General features: G+C 27.8%; 3 protein-coding genes across 3 annotated transcripts in view; 2 read left to right on the forward strand and 1 right to left on the reverse strand.

Annotated features, from left to right (window-relative positions):
- Positions 1 to 9,891, forward strand: part of LOC100211060 (protein polybromo-1) — a 55,395-nt gene extending 45,504 nt beyond the window's left edge. Inside the window, exons 35-38 of the mRNA XM_065817535.1 lie at positions 7,995 to 8,224; positions 8,970 to 9,119; positions 9,191 to 9,368; positions 9,516 to 9,891. Of these exons, the coding sequence (XP_065673607.1) occupies positions 7,995 to 8,224; positions 8,970 to 9,119; positions 9,191 to 9,368; positions 9,516 to 9,711 (754 nt within the window). The 3' untranslated portion in view covers positions 9,712 to 9,891. The remainder of the gene's footprint in view (positions 1 to 7,994; positions 8,225 to 8,969; positions 9,120 to 9,190; positions 9,369 to 9,515) is intronic.
- A 3,980-nt stretch (positions 9,892 to 13,871) lies between these two features.
- Positions 13,872 to 16,771, reverse strand: LOC100207538 (dual specificity tyrosine-phosphorylation-regulated kinase 2). Its single transcript, XM_065817466.1, has one exon. It carries the CDS (start codon positions 16,579 to 16,581, stop codon positions 14,821 to 14,823), a length of 1,761 nt encoding a protein of 586 aa, XP_065673538.1. The 5' UTR covers positions 16,582 to 16,771; the 3' UTR covers positions 13,872 to 14,820.
- Positions 16,772 to 23,718: 6,947 nt separating this feature from the next.
- The window catches only part of LOC100198598 (ubiquitin-conjugating enzyme E2 N), an 88,261-nt gene continuing 87,387 nt past the window's right edge, over positions 23,719 to 24,592 (forward strand). Inside the window, exon 1 of the mRNA XM_065817468.1 lies at positions 23,719 to 23,724. The gene's annotated coding sequence lies outside the window, so the exon portion shown is untranslated. The remainder of the gene's footprint in view (positions 23,725 to 24,592) is intronic.

Here is a 24,592-nt window from a genome sequence, read left to right on the forward strand (position 1 = left end):
TTATTCTTATTATGGATTAGTTGTATCATATCAGTTAAGAATTTTGAAATTTTGTATGTAGCCATTCATATGGAGCTTACGATACCTTGCATCAGGTGTTTTTTCAGGCTTGTGGGCTTTAATGACTCCATACAAATGAGACTTAAGTAAAACTCTTTATACTCTTTTACCGAAAACTAGCCTGCTTTATTTAGTTTTGAGTCTGAGTGTGTTTTGAACTTTACGAATGACTTGTGGAGTTGGATCATGGTTGAGTATTTTGTTTTACCTCCTGAATGTTCTTGTGTTTTTGCTGACAGACTTAGAGTTAATGTGTTTTTGCTGACAGAATCAGAGTTAATGTGCACTAGTCTGAATCCTTTGTTGAATGGATATATCTTTATATTATTGTCGTTTTTGATCTCATAAAGGGTTTTACGTTGTTCTTTATCTAGATTATTTTTTATAGACTTTTCTTGTTATACTGTGATTTTCTTTTCTTTTTTTTTTCTTCTTGTTATACTGTGATTTCAGATGATTTAGCAATCGTTATAATATCTAAATAAAGTATGTTTTTTAGATTGTGGACAAATTTTGAACCGAGATCATGTAATTTTTTATGATGTATTGTTATATCAGAGTTAGCTAAATTTAAAATCTTTAACTTTTTAAATAGATTTGTAATGGCTGTCATTGTTGTTTTGTTTATTCAGAGAGAACTTTTCAAATTTTTCTTTTAACTTTTCTCTAGATTTCATAAACATTCATTCATAAGACTTATTGGTAACATTTATTATAGTTTGAAAATGGTGTTTGTTGTTAACAAATGTTCGTATTTAATTTTCACAAAGTTTAGCTTCACTTTTGTAATAAAAATATCGCCTCTTTGCCTCATTTTTTATATGGCACAGTAGATCATCTTTATATTTTTCTGTTAGCTGAAGTTCTGTTTAAATGTTTAAATCTGTTTTGATGCGGTGTAGCTAACTAGTTACACTGACTATGAAACCAATACTCACCTTAATCTTTAGTATTTTGTAAAATATAATATTTTTCCTAATACATTTCCAAAGTATCATGCCTAATGTTTAAGGGTACTGTTTGCAGGAAGTAGTTCCTTTTAATTACTCCAGGTCAGGTCAGGTTCAGGATCATCATGATCACCCTGCTACTGGTATCATGTAACCCAGTACTACCTGTCCCATGTCCTGCTGCCTTGATATAGTGTGCTGTTTTAGGCAAAGTCTAGGAGAAACAAACTCCAACTTAAAAATCTCCTGCCTTGGGGCTTTTGGTTGAGAAAAGGTAAGAGATAGTGTCTTGATAAAAATACTTATCTTGGGCAGATGTTAACTGCATCCAGCTACTGTCTTGTAGGAAGCTAACTAGGCAAAGACTTTGGGGGTAAGCAGAATAATTGTGCTAACTAATCTTAAATCCCTTTTTCATCTATTAGGCTGGCATATATGTAAACCTGTGTTACATTGTTTTCTGCCTAGGATCATGAATGCTGGATTATCTGTACTCTACTCATAGGTTTTTGTTTGTGCCTCCTTGATAGTGGCTATGCAACTCTTGTTATTTTCTAATGAGGGTACATCTCTAAAACTCAGTTTAATGTTTCTGAGGCTGGCTGATAGTAAGGTTTCTCGAACTCTGTGGTAGCTCTCAGAGAGGCTGATTCTATCAACAGCTGCAAAATATCAGAGTACTAACAGTGCTATGTTGCCCATGGATAGTGTCCCTGTTAATGCTTTTGGTGTGCATTGTTGAGGCCACATAAGGAGCCCTATGTTACGACTTAATAATAATTAGTAGGGCTGAGACAACTGCAAGCTCATTGCTTTGGAAGTCGTGCTCCATCTATGAATGAGTCAAGTTCTCTTTAAACTTAAATCATGCCAAAAGTAACTTGAAATATTAAATATAAAAAGCCATTCTTACCACCTACCTGTTTTAATATATCTTTTACAAATATTCGTGGTCTGCAAAGCAACCTTCCATCAGTTGAATCTTACCTCTTACAAAATTAACCAGACTTGCTTTCTATTATTAAGACTAATTTAAATTCTGCTATTCTTTATTCTGATCTCAGTGTTGATGGGTACTATCTTTTTGTTTACAAAGACTCCAATAGTCATATGCTTGGCTTGTGGGTAATCATCAATTAATAAGCATCAATTCACCTATTTGTCGTGAAATTAGGTTCCAATCCTTTAACCATTCTTTTATGTGCTTCTGCTTAGCATCTCTTCACTCTATCGCCTTTTTGTTCTTTATCATTCTCTTTCTTCCCAAGACTTTTAAATGTAATTTCTGATCAAATTGACCATGCTCTTTCTCTTTATCCCTCTGCCAATATTGTTGTTATTGGTGACTTTATGCTCATTATGCTGAATGGCTTGGCTCTAACGCCACGCACCTTGCTGGCACTAAAGCCTATAACTTCAGCATTTCTTAATCTTTTACTCAAATAGTTAACTTTGTGACTCGTTCTTCTGACGACCCTAATCATTTACCTTCACTCCTTGATTTATGTTTTATCTCTTATCCTAGCTTGTGTTCAATTTCTCCTTTTTCTCCCGTGGTTCTGACCATGCAATCATCTCTTTATATCTTTCAACTCGTACTTTCTTTTCGGACTCACCCTATTATAACACTATTTACTACTACCCTAAAACTGACTGGTATTCTTTTCATGATTTTTTTCCTGACAGTTGTTGAACTGTCTTGAAAATACTGTTTGATGTCTTTTCTCTCTCAGCTGATAAATGTGTCTCCTACGTAGCCTCCTAGATTCATGCAGGAGTGGAAGTTTTTATTTTTTCTTGTTGGTTCCAAGTCAAGCCTTATTCTACTCTATGGTTTTCACCTTCTGGTGCAGCTGCTATATCTAATCGTAATCCTTTTTTTCATATTTTTCAAAAGACTCTTAACTCTCTTGAAAACAAACGGCTATTATTATTGCAAGAAATCAATGCAAAAAAGATGCTGTCTAATGTTAAGATCCATTATTCTCAGTCCACAAAATCTCGTATCTTATCTCAAAACATAGGCTCTAGAGACTTTTTGAAAATCTTCACTTTCATCAACAGCGTCATTAACAAGGGTAGGTCTAAAATTCCATCTCTCATTTATGGGATTGATCTTATTACCTCTCCCAAGGATAAGGCAGAATTATTTGCAAAAAACTTTTTTTTAAATCTCTTAAATCTTAAAGCCATTCTCTTCCTTCCATTCCAATTAAACAGGTCAGCCCATTGTTAGATATTCAAATCACTCCAGCTTCCATTGCTAAAGTCATATCTTAATTAAATTTTTTTACGGCTTGAGGGCCAGATAACATTCCTGTCACAGTCTTACAAAATTGTTCTCGAGAACTCTCTTCAATTCTCTCTAAACTATTATTAAGTGCTTGTCTGAGTCTTGTTTTCCTGCTTGCTAGAAAATAGTATTTGTTGTTTCCATTTTCAAAAGCTCTTGAGAACATTCTAACCCCTTCAATTATTGTCCGTTCAGTCTTCTTTCTGTTATTAGCAGGGTCTTTGAGTCTTTAATCAACAAATTTCTCACATCCCATCTTTAGTCAAATAACTTACTGTCAGACTATGAATATGGTTTTCAATCCTTTTGCTCTACACCTGACTTGCTGACTGCTGTGACAGAAAGATTTTATCGCGCTTTAGATGGAGGTGAAGAGGCTACAGCATTTGCTCTTGACATTTTTTGAGTTTTTAAGATTATCAAATTGATTCTTTCTAACCCCTTTATTAAAGTCATCTTCAAAGGCCACACTTTTTTCATTTCCAATAACTTTTGGGGTACCTCAAGGTTCTATTTTTGGTACTCAAAACTCAGTTATTTACTGCAAACAACAATTGCAATACTGTTAACATTTCTATATAGGAACACTCTTACTGAGTCCTGTTCTTTGTGTCTTCTAGGATTATTGTTTATTACTGACCTTTCATGGAAACCATATATACAGTCCTGATGAATCTGTGTTAAAATTGTTTCTAGGGCTGATGACTAGAGTCCATAAGGCCAGGGGCACTGGGGGTCATGCCCCACTTCTCAAAAAAAAAAAATTTTTTTGTTTTTTATTAAAGTAAAGATAAATTTGAAAATGTTGTCTTCAAAAATTTTTTTTTTGGTTTATATTTGTTCCATTCGGTTTTTGATCATTCTGTATTCAATGATCTTTCTTAAAATGTTTAAAAAGAGTATATATACTTATAAGATTTTTGGTTTGCAAGTATATGGATTAAAAACAGTCATCCATCTAAAATAAGGATTTTAACAGAGTTTTACATTGTATAATTTAAAGCTTTTTGAATTTAAAAGAAAACAAACAGAACAACATTGATCTGTCAGACAACAACAATTGAAGAATACAAATTAATGTTATCAGAGGTAATAAACAAGTTAACAGCTCATTCCTATATTGCAAAATGTCAAGCAAGATACTTAAGGCAACAAAATGAAAAGTTGACAAAAGACCGGTGTATTGTTTTAGGTAATTTGCAGAAACTACACGCTTGTGATTCAAGATGAAATCCAAAGTTACCATTGGTACCAAAGTCAATGCATGTAACACCCCATTACTCTCTATTTATTAAACGAAAATGACCAGCTTAAAGAAAAATCAGTTTGCTTCATGTCAGAAGATAATGAGCATGACATTGGTTTTGTGCATTAAGTTCAAACACAAATAGTTAACTATTTAAAAGAAAATCATCCCAATATTTCTTTATTTTTCAGAGGGTTCAGATACCACAGTATAAAAACCACAAAAATCTTTACAATATCTGTCTCCATAAAGACATTGATGCAGAGTTGACATTTTTTGCTACAAGTCATGGTAAGTCATTGTGTGATGGTATTGGTGGCACTGTAAAACAATTAACTGCAAACGCAAGTCTATAAAGCCCCATAAATGACCAGATATTGAATTATAATAAAATGTTTGACTGCTGTACAAAAAATCTTAAATGGATTATTTTTTTTAAAACTGAAATAGAAAGACCACAGAATTGCACAACACTTTGAAAAAACGTTTTCAGCTAAGTAGAACGATTCCTGAAACTAGAAACTATCATCGATTTAGCCCAGAAGCTATCATCAATTTAGCCCAGCCCTCCTCCCCCCCTCCCTTCTTAATATCTACAGAAATGCCAATTTTTTCAGAGCTCCAACTAGTCTCCAGGTAGGGAAAAATCAATCATAACATTCTGGTACAGAAAAGTGGGGACCACACCCAATTATTCATATATAGAAATCCATATGCTTGCAGATCAAAATCTTTATATATTTTGAAAGATCAATGAATATAGAATGATGTGTGATAATTTTTTTTTTATATCATCAAGACGTGGGTCTCTTAAGCATTAAAAACAGGTATATATAAAATCGCCTAAATTTATATAAAATGTTAATTACAGGTATTTAATCGTATTTTTTTACATTTTACATTTCTGATCATTTCATTGGATTTGCCACCCACAAAAATAGCAAGTTAAAAATTTTTAAGTAAAAAAATCCAATTTTTTAAAAGTTATGACTTGAAACCTCTAAATAAACATTGGAATTCTGAGGGGACAAGAGAGGCCTGGCCTATATCTGCTCAAAGTAAAACAGTCATAGCTCAGATCTTTTCGGAGCCAAAGGCTAAAATTTTCAAGGGTTTCTTATTTTACTAAGCACTCTCAACTGTATAAAAATCAGCAAAATCTGAGATGTATGGTGTCATGACTTGGGTCATTAAACATGGAATTACCCGAATTACAGACTAGATAAAGCAAAATAAAAATAGTTAAGAAAATTTAATGAAAAAGTTCTAAAATTGCTAAAATTATCAAATATTTAAAAAGCAATTTTACAAGCTTTTGTAATAAACCTAATAATAATTATTATAGATTTGAAATTGCAAAAGAAAGTTTCACAAATCCTGAAAGTCCACAAAAATTGCCAATTAAGAGTTGTATTAAAATAATACACCAATATAAAATACTTATTTGAATAAAAGTGCTTAATGTTAACAAAACTTAATTTTAACAAAACCTATTAATGTTAACAAAACTTATTAATGTTATATATAACTTTTAAAAATATTTATAATTAAAAACAAAAAAGAAGAAAAAATTATATTATGGAACTTCAAGTTTCAAAAACTTTGTTTACACTCGAGTCTTTTTGGTTTCTAAATTGATCCTCAAGTTTTTCTGGTTGAAAAAATAACAACTTTAATTGACCCTTGAAAAAGGCTCATAACAGCTTTAATTGACCATTGGTCGTTGTCGATACCAACCCTAACAATAGATTATTGAAGAACAATATCTCTTTGTTTGCATACTTCATCAACGAGCATAGGTATATCTTCCCCATATACTTCATCTTTTTGAACCTCTGTATGGTTAGCACCTTGCTGAAATGTTAACTGCTGAATGTAAAAAAACTGATTTAGTGAATGGAACTTTCGATTTACATCAATCTCCTCATTGGTTTCAAATCCTGATCAACCAACATCTTTTCTTATTCAGTCAACACACTTTTAATAACACATTCAGGTAAAACATGTTTATTTTAAGTTTTTAAGTTTTGATTGATGATTGCCTCATGGCAATCATCAATCAAAACTGAGGAAAAGAGAAATTTGTTTTTGCACTTTTGGTTTTTTGAACCTCATTGACGTCCACTATCCAGTTAACCACATATTCCATAAAATATTTAATAGAAACACAATCATAATAAGTAATTCCTGCATGACAAACATGAAATCCATTATTTGTTTTCACAATAAAAACATTTTATATAAAAAAGAAAGTATTCAAGAAAAAACCTGCAACTGCATTGACAAAACTAAATTTCCGATGAACAACCATTGCCTGTCTAATAATGCTGTTCTTCAAGCCATCATTAAATTTAACAACCTAGAATGCAAAGAAAAAATATATTTTGGAGTCAGTGAAACACTTTTGAAACTTTAATATGTGAACCATTTCTAACTTTTTAAAAATCTTTTTTTTGGACCTTGTCTAAAAGAGAAAGAGCATCCTTCAAAGATCCACTCCAGATATGGCTACAGTATTCCATACAAGGACAGATTTGAGGTTTATAGAGATAAAGAATGGAATTTGGAGTAAGAAAGTGGCGAGCACAATAAAGAGATGCAACCTTAGTAGATGTTAGTTTTGTAATGGGTTTGATATATGGTTTCCAAGAAAGATCAGAAGTAAGAGTTAATCCTAAAAGACAAAGGTAGATGACTCATCAAGTACATTACCATTCTTAAAGATCTAGATTGTTGCAATAACAATTAGCTGAAGAAAAAAAGTTTTATCTGATTTAGAGTCGAAGTGAGATCCTTTTCGAGCTCAAATGTCCCCCAGAATTTTTCAATCATACAAAAGCGAACCATACAATCCAGCATCAAAAGTTTGCAATCTCTATTTGAATGAGAAATACCAAATTTTGTTATACAAAGGAGAAAATCCACTAAATATAAGGAGCAAAATAATTTTGAAGTGTAAGCACAAAAAATGAATTCTCCTTTCCTTATTCAACACCAGAGATTAATCATATATATATATATATATATATATATATATATATATATATATATATATATATATATATATATATATATATATATATATATATATATATATATATATGTATATATATGTATATATTACAATATTTTTGTTCAAATATTCCAACAACTGCTTAACTATATATTAAAATTGGAACTTCAACTTTAAGTTTTGGTTATAAGAAAAAATAAATGCGTAATGTTTTTACCTTTATACAATTATTTTACGGGTTGGTTTTATGTAATGCAGTGCTTTATATAATTTATGTAATGTATGCAGTTTTGTATCTTTGCTTTTTAAACGCCTGTTATAAAGTTTTAACAAATTGATCACTTATCTAAGGTTTAAAATTTTAATCAAGATTTCTACTTATAATATTTTGTTCAGCAAAAAAAAAAAATTTAGTATTTTTTTCTATTTAAGGTCCTTTTTTCTTCGCAATCAATCTTGTGACCAAGATGCAAAAGAAAGCAGTGGGGATGAATCTTCTACATCGTCTGGTTCTTCTCTTTCTCCTGTCAATATAAAAACCTCCCCAAAGTTCCCGCAAGTAAATTTATCTATAAATAACCCTGTTATTAAATCTCCAGTTGCAACTGAATTGGCACCTTCTTCTTTTTCTAAGGTGAACATCTCGAAGCCTGCTGTTCAAGGTTTGTTTATTGTTTTTATTATTAAATGATATATACTGTTTACTTATTGTTAATTTACACTGTTTATTTATTATTTTTATTATTAAATTATATATATGTTATTTAAGTTGACAACTGTAAGTTATGGATAAAGTTAAAAATTAACTTGTATCTAAATTTATTTAAATCAATACAGGTGTTGAAACAATGATATCTCTTTAGCTATCTGGTTTATAATGGTTTAAATGAAATTCTTTTCATTTAAATTTTAATGTCAGTTTTGTCTCTCTGAGTTTTACTAATATGCGACCTTGGAATGAAGTGAAATTAATGTTTTAGTTTTTGCTGTTTGTCAAACATGTTCTTTAACTTATAGATGTTCGTTTTGTTGTTCGATCACTTTTTATTTTTTGTAATCTCAAATTATTTGAAAAGAGTTGGAGAGCATTATATATGGTTAATCTTCCACTAATAAAAATATTTAGCTGTAAATTTATGTGGTTTTGAAGGAACATTTTCCATTTTTTTACAAAATTGGAAAATGTTATTTCAAAGATCTCTTGCTTATTTGTTTGTAAGGTAAAAAACGATTATAAATTTTTATTTGAAAATAAAATATTTGTCATACTTTTAATGGACTTTGATATTTATAAAATTTCAAATAAATAACATTTACAATAGCGAGTGAATTAAAAAAGAACTTCGTCTAAAGTTTTAAAGACGATATGATTTTAAATGTTTCAAACTTGAGATATTTGTGTTTTAGCTTACAATCAACTTCGTGCACAAGCAACAAATATATCTCAACAATCTATTATGAATCCAGTTATAAATCCAGTTTCCTCGCAAATTTTGCCTCAAGTCCCCTCGCACCAACAAATCCCATTACACCAACCGATTCCAATGCATCAACAAGGTACATTTTATTTAATTAAGTCTGTAATGTTTTTTAAAACAATTATGCTTTTTTGAATTTCTTACTTGTAGGATTAGGCATGTCTGTCGAACAGCAGCAAATGTTATTTATGCAAGTTCAACGACAACAACAGCAAATTCAGCAACTTGAAGAAAAAATTGCTCAACTTCAAAATGTTAAAGATGATGTTGTTTTTGTCTCACCACCGGAGAGTTCTTTAAAATTGCGTCATTCGGAAATATATGTTAGGTAGAGTAATTAGTATTGAAATTATTTAATTTTTTTATTATAACATAACTGTAATATTTAATTAGTTGTAATATTTAATTAATTATAATATTTGATATTTAATTAATTTAATATTGAAACAGTATGTCTTGTTTTAAATTACTTTAGATACATTGAAGGGCTTCGTGATAATAGAAACCAACTTAGTAACTGGAGTGAACTTGCTAATGAAAACCACCCTCTACCTTCTACTCAATTACCCACACACTGGTTTACTAGTAGTTGTGAAAATATCCACCAGGCTTTATGGCAACTTCGTGATAGAATGTTAAGAGATGCAGCTGCATTGTCCAAAATTATTTAAAATAGACCTTAATTATTTATTAGTTATATAATTAATTTTATATAATTATATATAATATATTATATTTATATGTTATATATAATTTATTATATACTATATAATATTATTAATTATTATATAAATATAAATTATGTATAATAAAATGGTATTTATTTTACGAAAAACAAAAAAGTAATTTGCTTTTATGCTTTTTAATTCAATTTTAAATTCGTTTCTCGTCGTTTGACCCGTAAAAACAGTTTTCATTACAGCCTCTATCGGCTTGAACACTGCTTCAGTTTATCCCTGTTATGCCGATTCGGGTCTAATTAACCGTACAATATTTTTATTAATGCATTGTGTATAAATGTTATTGTTAAAGGCAATTAAGACTTACCATGATTGTAAGAATTTCAACATTGTAGCAAGTTACTTGCTAGAATATAAAAAAATTTAATATATACGAGTCTAGTCCAGTTAATTTACAAAAAAATATTAAGCACTTTAAAGTTTGTGGGTATTAATGAGTGCGCAATTGTATTTTTGTTGAATAGCTGAATAATATCTTTTGCAAAACATAATCTCTTAATCCAATTAAAGACCTAAAGGAATGGTATTCTTATTCCTATACAGATCCATAACTGCTATTGCTCATTATCTTTTTCCAGAATTCTGGATATTTTTCTAAATTTTTAGTTTTTTCGGATATCCAAAGCATTTTGCATACATACATGTTTAGGTATATATTCTTGTAATATATTTGTTTTTTAAGCTTTTTCACTCCTTACTCGTACAAAAATTAAGAAAAGTTAAAAAAAAATTGAAAACAACTCAGCTAAAAGCAAAATTAAGAGGAATATAAAGGAAAATATATTCCGAATATTTTATTCAAACAATTTTTCGGTTTTTTAAAATATGACCTGGATGATCTATGATTTTTAAAAGTATAGTCCTCAGAGATAACTTACAATTAATGACAAATAAGAGCTAAGAAACCAAAATATTTATGTTGTTGCAGTCTAAACAATAAAAATTCTGGCTGTAATTTTTTTTTTCGCGACATATCGATCATCCCGCAGCATCAATAGTTTTCTTCGGCAAGGAGTTCCAGTGCTTGACTATACGGTTGTTGAAAAACTTATACCTCTGTTCACGATTCTGTACAAGCGGATATTTTATTGCGTTTCATAACGATGAGTACCACCAGTTGGTTCATTAGTTGCGAAGGAAAGAAGCGGCTTGGTAGGAGATGTTAGTGTATGACATCAACCACACTTACTATTTTAAACTAATGCATTATATTACTTTTGATCATTCTTTCCGTCAGAGTTATAAGTCCTAGCGCCTATCTTTGAATGGCTATTTTGATATTGAAAAACTACTATGGAGGTTTTTCATTGAAATGGTGATTATGACTGAACAGCAAATTTTAAATGCGATCTAATGTTTGCTTTGTATGACAACCTTTCTTTGTGTTTAAATGCTGAATATTTGAATGACCTTCGTAGCAGCAGAATCTACATGCACATTAACTTTAAGGTCATCTGAAATGAGTGTACCCTTTGAAATCTTTTGTTCAATATTGTTGATTTTTGTCCGACATGTATAATCTTACATTTTTTCATACAAATTTTTATCAGCCTAATTCTCACCCATTAGACAGCTTGATGTCAGCTTGTTAAGAATCGACATCAGATTGTGAGATGGTTCTCCCAATGATTTAGCAATCATAAGAATATATTTTTATATAGTGTGTCAACTAATCTGGTAGATCATTAAATGAAAAACAAAATGCAGGGATCTAAGAATTGACCTTTGTGATCTATTTTGACATGCTTAGTTTCATATGTAATTAAAATTCTTTTAGAACTTATACCAACTACTAATTTGTGTTATTTCCAGTTTTTATCAACTAATACAAATGGAAGTTTATTTATTTAATACACCTGAACTTAAGATTTTTTCTTTTTAAAGTTCAAATCTTAACTGCGGTGCAGTTGCAGAGTGCTTACTTTATAAGTGAGAGGTAAAAAGTTAGAACCACATCTTTATTACTATTATCATTAGTATTATTATTATTATCATTATTATTATTGTTATTATTATTATTATTATTATTATTATTATATATATATATATATATATATATATATATATATATATATATATATATATATATATATATATATATATATATATATATATATATATATATATATATATATATATATATATATATATATATATATATATATATATATATATATATATATATATATATGAATATATATTGTATTTAGGATATATTACAATATTACACTTATCAAATATTCTTATCTATAAACGCATTTTAAACGTTTTTAAGAAATTAACATTTAACGCAATACAATATGAATAATTTTGAAATTGGAGAAAAGGAAAATTTGAAACAGAATTTAAAAAAAAAACTCTGTTTCCAGGTGGTTTACTTTATGAATATATAATATGGAATTAATTGATAACAACTAAATTGCAGCTTGTTCTAAATTTAGATATGAATTCTAAAAACGTGTCTATCAATTATTTATTATTATTATTAAAGAGTTGTTTAAAAAAATAAATCATGTAAATAATTTTATAAAAAATAACTTCCAGCTGTTCTCAGTTTTTAATAAGAGTTTTGAAAACAAAAACAAACTTAGACAAAAAATAATGATAATTGAGTATTATAACCCCCTGTTTTACTTAAGATAAAGAATATTAATGATATATAAAAAGTAATTAGAGGGAGTATGTTAAACTCGACTGAGTACAGTGCAATTTATGGCGTTAAAAGCCGAAAAATACAATGCATGTCGTCGTTGTAGACTTAATTGCAAATTGCTGAGTTTATTCTGTGCACAATCATATGTTCACGCATTTTTTAATGCAAATAGTAGTGTCAAGATACATTTTTAAGTGGGCAAAAAATAGATTGGTCTAAGAAAAAGAGTATTTACGTATAATAAATATATACGATATTGCGTTGTTTTCTGTATACCCAGTGGGTATGGGACGTAAAAAAGACGTCTTTCAATTATTTTTATTTTGGACTATTTTTGAACCTTCAAAAAACATCTCTTTTAGGTCCTGTGCCCACTGGGTATGTAATTGCATGTTGTAATCTTATTATTTATAATCATTGAATTTCTTTTCTACCAACAGTCGTTAATTTTTATCGTAGGATACATATATATATGCATAAAGAAATCAATCGTTTTTATTGTCGACTCTAAACCCGTCCGAAGAAGTATATTTTACTAAAATCATATTTTAGTGAAAACTAACTTGTACTCTATTAGTTTATTATTAATATTAGTTTATTATACCTAGAATTGTAAAATGTAAAATGATACATAGAAGAAACTTAAAAAGACGATAATTTTGTGATATGCTTAACAATTTTAATGTCAACAAATTTTGAGATATGCTTAACAAAAATAAGTCAAAAGTTTTGGTTTTTCGCGAAAAACAAAACAAACTTTGCAATTAATAACGAACGTAGGCAAAAATGAATATTGTATCGCATTTAGTTTTCTATCTTGTGCTGACACCAATGTGCTATAAACCAATTAAACGTCTTTCTGCATGAAAAAAAAAGCATTCAAATAACAAAAGCTTATATGATTAAAATGGCATTTTAATAAGATTTTTGTTATGAATGTTTTGTTTAGAATGTAGAATTAATGCTTCATTGTTGTTCAACGCATATATCAATTATTGAATATTTTATAGAATGGTAAATTTAAAAAACTGACACTTTGCCAAGCTGATCAATTCTAATCTCGTAACAACATCTTTGTGTTTTGCAAAGTGGCCAATAACAGACAAAATCGATCAATTAATTGTCGTTCTTATTTTCTAATTTTATCAGATTATTTTTATTATTTAAAAAAATATCTTATACTTCAATTAAATATATTTTGTTAGAACTTTTTTAACAAACATGATTCTCGTTTATCGCCTCGTTTTTAAGCCACATGTTTTTGGATTAATAAAATAAACGACATTAAGTAGTAGATTCTGTCTTTAAAATTGTTTATTTAGGTAGATCCATGCCAGTTACGGTTTGTCCCACTCAACTTTCAATGTACAAATAATTTCCTTTTAAAGAACCGACGCAGATTGTGACGCATTTTAAATTCTAAACACTACACAAGTCGTGACAAGATAATGTTTGTTTATCATCATAAGTATACATCTATATAGACAATAAAATATTTACAAAGCTGTTATAATAAATCAATAAAAGCCTTATACATTTTAATGATTACAAAGAAATGTATTTTATAAAGTTAAAATTTGAAATCCACTTACTAGCATGAACACACACAAAAAAATAAAACGAAAAAAAAAAATTATATAATCCAATAGAAAAGCAGAGAATTCTTTTAATATCAACGTGAGCCAGACATTTACCTCATTTATTTATTTGAACTTTAAAAAGAAAAAATCTTAATCACTTGTTTTACCTTACTGTTCAGCGCTATTATTTACTAAAGGTCGCGAATAAAACAACTTAAAAAGTTCAAGTAAATAAAAAATAAAAAAGTTGGTAACAATCAAACGTCATTAATTTTAAAAATAAACAAACGCTCATGAATTATAAAATGTTTGCAGTTAAAAAATAAAAATAATACAACAATAATTTAAAAATAATCAAGTTCACCTTAGTATTACTAAGATAAACTTGATTTTAATTATTTCATATTTTTTTATTGTAACAGATGCAAGTAAAAAATAATTCAAAGCAAAATCAGAAAATGTAAAGTATACAAATGTTTCTATATGATCAATGGTAACAAATCAAGATGCAATGAAAGATTTAACAAACTCTATACTTTGAAAAAAAACCATGCTGTGGAATTTCATCAATTTAAAAATGGCATAAAGGCTTTCATGCAATTCTTTGCATTCAATGTCATTTAAATAGATGTTTAGCTTTTTTTTAAAATACTAGCTTAATATTGCATAATGAAGATAAAAAGAATATATATACATAGAAAATCAGAGAAATAAAATCTAAAAACAATAAATAAAAAAGTTCTTTTTACTTCAATTTGAATACTGTTAAGGAGAAATAATTTGAGGAAAAAATTAAAACTCTATATACTATCTTCCTATAATTTTTGGTAATATTGTATGTCTGTTCAATTCAGAACCTTGGTCTGATTGATTTTCTGAAGTTCTTCTTGTATGTTTAGATGAAGGAGGTTGAGCAGGAGGAAGTTTGCTTATGCTAACAGCAGACTGCTGTCTATTTTGCTTATTTTTTTCACTTATATGTTGATTGTTTGTTACAGTATTAGGATCAACAGGAGCTCGAGGTAATCTTCGTCGTAACCAGGGGTGTCGTAATGCTTGTGAGGGAATCAATCTTTGACTTGGTTCCCAATCTAAACATTTTTTTAAAAAGTCAATAAAAAAAGGGTCATCACATCCTCTTAATGCAGTGACAAAGTCTTTTGAATTAGGAGGACCTCTAACTTTACCGTGTCTCGAACGTCCCCCTGTTAAAACTGTACTTCCATCAGGTAATGTTGTAACTGAACAATATCTAGGGTATCCTTTAGAACTGATAAAATTTTTAGCTCGTTTCGAGTTTCCTAAAAGTTTTTCTGGTGGAACACCTAATAGTTCAATAACACATGCTAGCTGATCACTTTCATCTTCTCCGGGAAATAAAGGATAGCCAGTTAAAAGTTCAGATAATATACAACCAAAACTCCACATATCTATTGGCATCCCATATCGCGCACCTAAAATAACTTCTGGTGCTCTGTAGAACCTTGATTGAATATAAGTATAAATTCTTTGATGTTCGTAGCAACTGGAGCCAAAATCAATAACTTTAATTCCACTACGACCTTGCTGCTTTAACAAAACATTTTCAGGTTTTAAATCACAATGAATTATTCTGTTACGATAAAGAGATTCTAAACACTGTAGCATAGAATGAGCAAACTTTCGTACAAGCTGTAGGGAGAACCCCTGAAATTTATTCTTTTTTATAAGTTCATAAAGATTTATACTAAGAAGTTCAAATGTAATGCATATATGATTGCGAAACTGAAAATGTTCAAGCATATGTATTATATTAAAATTGTTCTCTTTATCCTGTTTGCGTAGATGCTCTAATATTCTTATTTCTTCAGCAGCTTGTCTATGAAATCGTTTTTCATTACGTATTATTTTCAATGCAACATTAATTTGAGATTTATGATCATAAGCTTTTATGACAGAACCAAAGCTACCTTTACCAATGACTTTTAAAACTTCATAACGATAATTAATTTGATCATGTGGTGTCAAAACATAAGATCCTTGATCATCATCATAACCATTGTTATTTGAACCTCCAACAATTCCTTGTCGTTTTTTTGAACTTGGACCCACAAAGTATATTTGAGGAAAATTAAAAATTTCATGATGCTCAAACGTTGTCAGTTTATGCATAAATAGTTTCATTGCTTGTTCAGGGGTCATAGGAGTAACCTTCGATTTCGTAGATTCTGATGATACACTCATACTTGACTGGCGTTCGGTTGGACTACTAGCATTATTGTTGTTGTTGTTACCATTTACCGTAGGCAACGGACGTTTCTCATTTTTCATTTTATTGACATTGTTATCATCATCGTCATCGTAAAGCTGTTGAACGTGAAGAGAAGCTAGCTGAGGCAAGCCATAATTGCCATTTTCTTGAGTAAACTTATTATTTATATTTGTATATTTGTTAGTTGTTTTTAGTGGAACAGATTCAGCTTTAAAATTTTTCACCTCAGGATGAGCAATCGCTTTTGATCCAGTCATCGATATTTCACTCTTTAAAGGATTGAATTGTTGACGTGATACAGTTAACATAATACGCATCTACCTTCCTTAGGACATAATAAATTCCATCGTTTCAGAATATATTAAAAACAATGCTTATTGAGAATTGATTTATTTGCGATAACAAACTTTAACCGTTGATCGATCGATTGGCGTTTCAATGAGCTTCTTTTGAGAGTTGGTTCATTGCGGTTTCTAGGTGATATTTATCCAATCAGATCGATCGAATTAAACATTTTAAAAACACCTTAGAAACTGTTTTTTAATTATGTCAAAACGTCTTTTTTTATATGCATAATTAAGCGCCACCGTATGATCCTATTGGGCAGCTTTTAAAGTTTTAAAAATGTTTTTAGTAATATTTGATAAAAGTTAATTTTTAGATATATTCTAAAATTTCTCTCTAATTAAAATATCTATCTATTTTTATGTACTTTTCCCATACTTCATTCGCTATTATTTTAATATGGAATCACGATGAATTAAAATACAATGAGGCTTCTAATAAAGCTATTAGAATTCATTTCATTTGAAAAATAAACTTTTTTAGAAAATAATAACTACCTATAATTGTTTTTAAAAACTATTATTTTGTGAATTTTGTATTTATTTATTTTTATTTAAGAACTCTAATAAAATAAATTAATTACAAGGTTGTGTGGCTGCTAACGGCTCCGCTAAATTTGAATATTATTATTATTGTTATTATTGTTGTTATTATTGTTATTGTTATTATTAGTATTGTCGTTGTTGTTATTAATGCAAACTACGTACCAACCTGATTTTTTTTACAATATAAATAAATCATAAATTTTGAAGATTTCATGGTATTAATTTGACGAAAATTTAAATGAAAAAAAAAAGTGGTTATTTAACCTATTCTGCAAATTTGAACATCCTAGAATTTAATGGTAAAAGTATATTTTTCGGAACAACCATTTTTAAGTCTTAAAAATTGTATACTATGCATATGCACATTGAAATTTTATTTTTTTCAAAAGTGAAAATTTGTTCAATGTGTATATTTGCATTTTTTTTTTTCGATCACGTGTCTTGTTTTGCTGTGTTGACTTTTTTTTTTTTTTTTTTGAATTTTAGAGCTTTGAATCGTAGAGCTTTAAGTTTTTTAAACAGGTAATAGACCAAAGTAAATATGGACTTGTTGCGCTTCTTTTTTTAATTGGAATTTTTTTCTGTTTTTGTATTAAAGTTATTGAACATGAATACTAAAATAGATTCCGACCAATTTAGATTATATCTAATGGCATGAGGTTACATTTTAATGCACACTGCAAAGGTTAGCAGTGTAATACCTTTAACAATATCCCGAAGAAATTAAATTTTTATTGCTTTATTTTGACAGAAAAAGTTTAATGTAAAAAAAAGTTAAAAAAATTATTAAAATTTAATAACGACTTTTAGATGCTAAGGTTGTTAAGCCTGTCAGCATCTTTCAAAGAACAATAGTTGCTTTGAATGAGGAAGGTTGTTAAATAAAAAAACATTTAATTCTAATAATTTTAAAAAATCAAGTGCAATTCTGTGATCAGCAAAGTACCTAGAGCTTTTTTTCGATAAAGAAGATCTACCAAAGAAGATTTCAATACCCTTACATTGATACCTTCCTCGGTATCAATAACATTGATTATTTTTAAGTTAAGATTGTTGATTAAGAACATTGACATTAAGTATTTTACAAGCTTTTGTAACTTGTTGCTGAGAATTTTCATTTTTTTTTATATGAACTGAGAACATTCTAATAATTAACGACATTGCTTGGTTTCAAAATTATTCTTTGAGGTTTAATACCAAGGACAGGGATATCCCTTAATTTTTGCATGTGTCATGTGATGCTTTAAAGCAACACATGGTTTTAAACATGAATGCAAAATTATTATGATTTGGGTTCGTGCTAAGTTTAAACAACTTTTTTGCCGAACCTATATTGAAAATTAAAATGTAGAACAAACTGTAAAAGTAATTTTGAGTTTTTTTAAATTTTGTTGGAAAAACAAAAACGGACAAAATATAAATTACTTCCGATAATTTTTATAAAACTTTGTATTGATTTGGATTAGTGTTTAAAATTTTAACTACATTTTAACATAAAGTTTTAACGATATAGAACCTTTATTGGGTAAATAAACAATTTCCGAGTTTTTAAAATTTTATTATAAAAACTAAAATAAAATTGTACTTTATCTGACGTCACTAAATGTTTATAAAAATTAATAAAACTGACGTCATATAAAAACCAACAAGCGAGTAATAAATTTTTTGAAAGTTATTTTTTCACTCTATTAGCAATTCCATGCCTTTGTATTTAACTTTTTCGCGTTTAGTTATAAGATATTATTGAATGAAATTTAAAGAACTAATTTAGTAAAGAATTGTAATTTAAGAACTAATTTAGTAAAGAATTGTAAAAAAAAAATCACCTCTTGGACAGTTGTGGCCAAAATTTTAGGTCTTTTTTGATCCCAGGCTCTAATCATTGCAATTTTTTGTAAAGCATTTATATTTGACATAAGTTTAAAAATATTTAGACGAAGCATTACAATATTAATGTTTGGAGTATTCTTTATGTTTAGAAGTTAAGTTGTCTCATTTATCAAAAAATACTGCATCCGCCCCATGATATATATATATATATATATATATATATATATATATATATATATATATATATATATATATATATATATATATATACACATATATTGTTAATAAACGAATATGTTATAACGTTTTTGGAAAATTTTTTTCTGACATCAACATGTCTTCTCTTCATAACTTTTTGTTTGTGAAGAGGTTTACTTGACTCTGCTAAAATTTTGAAGTTTACTTGACTCTGCTAAAATTTTGCATGTTATGTTTATATTAGTATAAAAACAGTTAAAAACATATTCATGAGTTTGAGTACACAAATAGATATTTGAAAACACATGTTTAAATATACAAGAGAATGTTTATACTAGCTAAATTTAATAAATGTTGTTTTGACTGTTCTTTTAAAATGATTCAATTAAGGTTATAATTGTATTATGATGTTTTATTCAGGATAGAGTCTCACAATCGTGATCCTTAACATGTAATTGTGTACGTCGGAAATACAAATTTCCGATAAAAAGTCTTGCTAAGTATTTGTGATTAATTAGTGAGAAATGTGGCAGAAAATTTGTGAAAGCATGCCATTATTAGGTTTAAATATAAATAATAAATTTCGATAGATTTTTAGTTTATAAACGTTTAAAAATTAATTTGTTTGAGTAAAAGCTTATAGTGCATGCATATCTAAAACTAATTTAAAATTAACCGATTTCGAAAAAAAAAATTTTTTTAGTGAAGACGCTAAGCTGCGAAAACTAATGCATTGATGGGTAAATGAAAAGTATAAATTCTTTAAATAACATTTTGTTCCAAAGGTGTTTCGTTTTAAATACGGTTCTCAGAGTTTTTGAGAGTTTGTTTTCTATTAATTTGATGTGATTTTTTCTATTGAAAAGATTGTCATATATTATACAAAGAACTTTCATCTGTGTTAAACTCTTCTTACTTTGACGTTGTTTTTATTTGTTTATATTTGAAGATGGGACTGAAATCATTTGAAATTGAACTTTTTCAATTTTTTAATTAAAGAAGAATTTCACGATCGACTGTGTCAAACGCCTTTGATAAATCAACAGAAACTCATTGCATATAGCTATTGACATCAAGTTCTTTCGAATATATAACATGTCTATTAATATACATAAGATATTTAATTAATGTTTTAATGTCAAACCTATTGCATTAACAGTTTTGAAAAGGAAACTGTTTGTGATGCAAGTTATTATTTTTGTTCATTCTTAAATATTCTATTGTGTATAACACGCACAAGAATCATTAAAAACAGAAAAATAAAATTGAAATGGGCTGGTAGCTTAATTTTACGCTATTTTTCTATTCATAAAAATAGCGAATCATCGCCATTTTTAAGAATAGAAACTATTTTAGTAATTCTTATCAGGAAAAAATTATCTTTCCAATTTATTTTTAGTAGATTTTATCAGGAAAGATTTATCTGTTTTCTAATTTTAAAGAAAAAACTAATTCTATTTTCTATTTTTAAGGAGAGTTCAAAATAATGAAAAATTTTGATTTAATAAAACGCAGCTTTCACAACATTTACATTTTATTTAATTAATATAATATTATCAAGACATACAAATTTAATTGTTTAAAGGTAAAAACTAAATAAAGTTTATCAATGGAAAGTTCCAATCTGTCCATTACAAAATCTGATTTTTTTTAAAAAGACTGTAATCTTTTGTCACTTGGAAATATATACTAGCTAACCTTTTCCTGATATTAACAAAAAAAAAAAATCAAGTTTCTCAGCAACTTTCTTCTAATTGATATTTTTACCTTTTACAGATGTATAGAGGTTGGTAGGTTGTTTGGCTCCCTAGCTATTTATTTTATTGTAGCATAAGTCATCCTAGTATTGATAAATATTTCTTTTATAAGTCTTTTTAGTATTCATAAATATTTCTGAAATGACTAACTTCTAGACATAGAGCAAACTTCAAATATTTATATGTTTATACTTATGTAAAATAAGGTTGTTTTGTAAAAAACTACGATCGTTGGAGCCTGGAAACATATAAGCCCCCAAAATTTTGTATTCTAGGTAGTAATGTGGCAATTAGCAACTGCTAGCAATAAGTGTTTTGCGCAAAAGTATAAAAGGTGACATCTAATACCTTTATTTATTTTTATAGTCTTTGGTTATTCCTTAGCTTGGTCTTTAAACTCGAAATATAAATAAATAAGATAAATTTAAGACAACTCTATTTCTCATTTATTCATTGTTACTTAAACTATGCAAATATTGCCTGGGGAAGTACTGAAAAAAGTAAACTACAACGTCTTTATCGCTGTCAGAAACGGGCAATTCGCATAATTAACTTTGCTGATCGTTTTTCTCATTGTAAACCTTACTTTATTGAAATGAGAATTTTAAATATATATGAACTCAACGTCTTGAAAATTTTATGTTTTGTTTATATGTGGAAAAACAATCTATCTCCTCCAGTCTTTAAAGATCTCTTCAATTTTAAACCAACCAACAAATACGAACTTAGAAACATAAATTTTTTAGAAAAACCTTTTTGTCACACAAATTTTAATAAATTCTGTCTTGCCTATCGTGCGCCACACCTGTGGAATAAACTTGTTTTGCCAAATTTTGATTTTGATCTAACTAATTCTCTTCATCTTTTTAAAAACAAAGCAAAAAATTTTATTCTTTCTCAAGATTTTATTCTTTCTCTTTAACCTGGAGGGACCACATAGGTCTAATTGAAAATAAAATATCAAAAAATATAGGTGTTTTGTATAAAGCCAAGCAGTTTTTAAATCTATCTTGTTTAAAAAACTTATATTTTTCTTTAATTCATTGCTACTTAAATTATGCAAACGTTGCTTGGTGCAGCACAAACGCAACAAAGGTAAAAAAACTGTTTAGTAAACAAAAACAGGCTATAAGGATAATTACAAACGTAGACCGTTTCTCTCACACTCAAACATTATTTAATAAACTTAATATTCTAAATGTATATAAACTAAACCTTTACCATATTCTTATCTTCATGTTTAAACTTGATAAAAAAATATCACCAATGTTATTTAATTCACTTTTTGAAAAAATAAACCACATATACCCTACTAGATTTTCAAAAAACAATTACATTCAATCCAAAACACATTATTCAGCAACCAAATTCTCAATTGCTAACCGAGGTCCTAAGCTGTGGAATACAATATTAAATAATGAGCTGAAATCTAATTATTCTTTAAACCAGTTTAAAACAAAACTTAAGCAATTACTGATGATACATGAAAATGAATTAAAGTTCTTCTAAAAAGCTTTTTAAACTAGCAAACAAAAACAAAAATTAACCTACTAATTACTCTTTAATATTATATTTAATATTCTAAACAATAGTCTGCTATTGTAAATGTATTTCTTACCTTATAAGTTTTGAATTTACAAACGATTTTTTTAAGTTTTATTATTTGAAATACTAATTACTAAAAATATTGTAAAATTTTATAATTTCAATTTTTATTAAAAAAAGTTATTGTAAATTCTTCTTGTAATATTAATACTTATATATCATCTTATTTTACTAATCAGTTCTTAAATATAAATACTCTTTGAATTACTAAATATTTTAAACGTTATATATTTTATTTTTTGCATTTTGTTAAAACATTTTATTTGATGAATATGCATTTTTTTGGGGGGGGGCTTAATGATAAGATGAATTTTGTCTTCTTCAAGCCCCAGTCATGTAAATATTTGTTTTTATAAATTAAGAGTTTAAATTATTTTAAATCGGCAAATAAAATAAAAAAAAAAAAAAAAAAAAAAAAAAAAAAGATAACATTTTACAATATCACTAATCACTTGAAAAAAATTTAATTTCTTGTTATTTTAACTTAACTTGTGAACTTTTTTTTTCTTATTTTTTTCTCACGTTTTGTATTTTATATTGTTTACAAAATTTTGCTAGTTTATATTACTTACAGTTTAACTCGTGTAAAAGATTAATATATATGTATTCTTTATAATACCTTGCACTTCACAATTATTGTAAATAAAAAAAAAATATTAAAAAAGATGTAAAAAACTATATATTTTATTATATTTTATAAGGTCCCGATGACAAGATCCTTGTGATCTTCTTTCGGAAACCTAGTTTATATTGTTAGTCTGCTATATTTATATATTTGTACAAGTATTTTAACAGTTTATTTAATTGTATAACGACTGACTTTGTAAACTGAAATAATAATAATAATAATAAATATCTAGATGTGACTTATATATAAACTTAACAAATAGCAAATGTATTTAACTAGGAAGCTCTTGTCTCCTTCCTTACCGATGTCGCTTATTGGGCAGGATCCGGCGTTGAACCACGAGCCTCTTGGTTCTGAGCCAGAACTCTAACCACTGCGCGACAGCTGCACATATATAGAAACAATAAAATTGGCCGTTAAATGCATATGATTTTTTTAATCCGCGTTTTTATAAAAACGGGGATAAAAAAAATCATATGCGTTACATGCAAAGTTTGGCAAAATGCGTCTTTGTTTACTTGCTTTATGCACAAAGTTATAGGTTTTTTAACTATATAGGGATTTGTGATTATGCGTTTTTATTATCAGTTGTTTTGACCGTTTAAAAGTAAAAAGAATTTACCGTCTAGTAATTGAATTAAAAAAAAGACGTTATAATATTTTGTAAAACAATCAGAATAACACGTAATAAGTTTATTTTAAAAATGTTCTCTAAAAAACCTTCGTTAAATTTTGCTTTCTAATTGACCAATTAGTTAGTTTATTAGAAGCTTTTACAGAATATTTTATAATATTTTACAGAATATTTTATAATATTTTACAGAATATTTTATAATATTTGACAGAATATTTTAACTCTCTTTTGTTTAACTACTAAACGATAAATTTTTTACATTTTTAAAATATTCATTTATAAAATATTTAAAAACTCATCCTGTAGTGATTTTTATAACATAATAAAGATTCTTTCACTAAATTATCATTTAAGTGATTATTTAATTAAGTATCTTTTATGTTATTATTTTATTATGTATTGCAGTTGTTGAACTTCCTAAGAAAAGATGCTCTAATCACAAAAGCGTCATTGTTAGAGATGGAAAAAGGGAAACTTTTTCACTAAATGATATTTCTATAATTTTGCACTTTGATGCACTAAGTTTTTAACAATGCGATAGATAATAAATGAAAGGAATTTTAAAATAAAATACTACGCATTGTAATATTAAAAAAGTATAAAACTCCTTGAAAATATTTTTGAACACATTTTTTTAAATTTTTATATCTTATTATTGTTTAATAATGATTGAAAATATGAAACTGTCATACTAATCCTTTTATTCCAGCTACATGTAAACAAAACGTTTGTTGTTGAGGCTTTCCTGCTTTATCACTGAGTTGTTTTTTGAACTGCTGGTTAAAG

Source organism: Hydra vulgaris, chromosome 14 (genome assembly GCF_038396675.1).
Source record: "Hydra vulgaris chromosome 14, alternate assembly HydraT2T_AEP".
NCBI lineage: Eukaryota > Metazoa > Cnidaria > Hydrozoa > Anthoathecata > Hydridae > Hydra > Hydra vulgaris.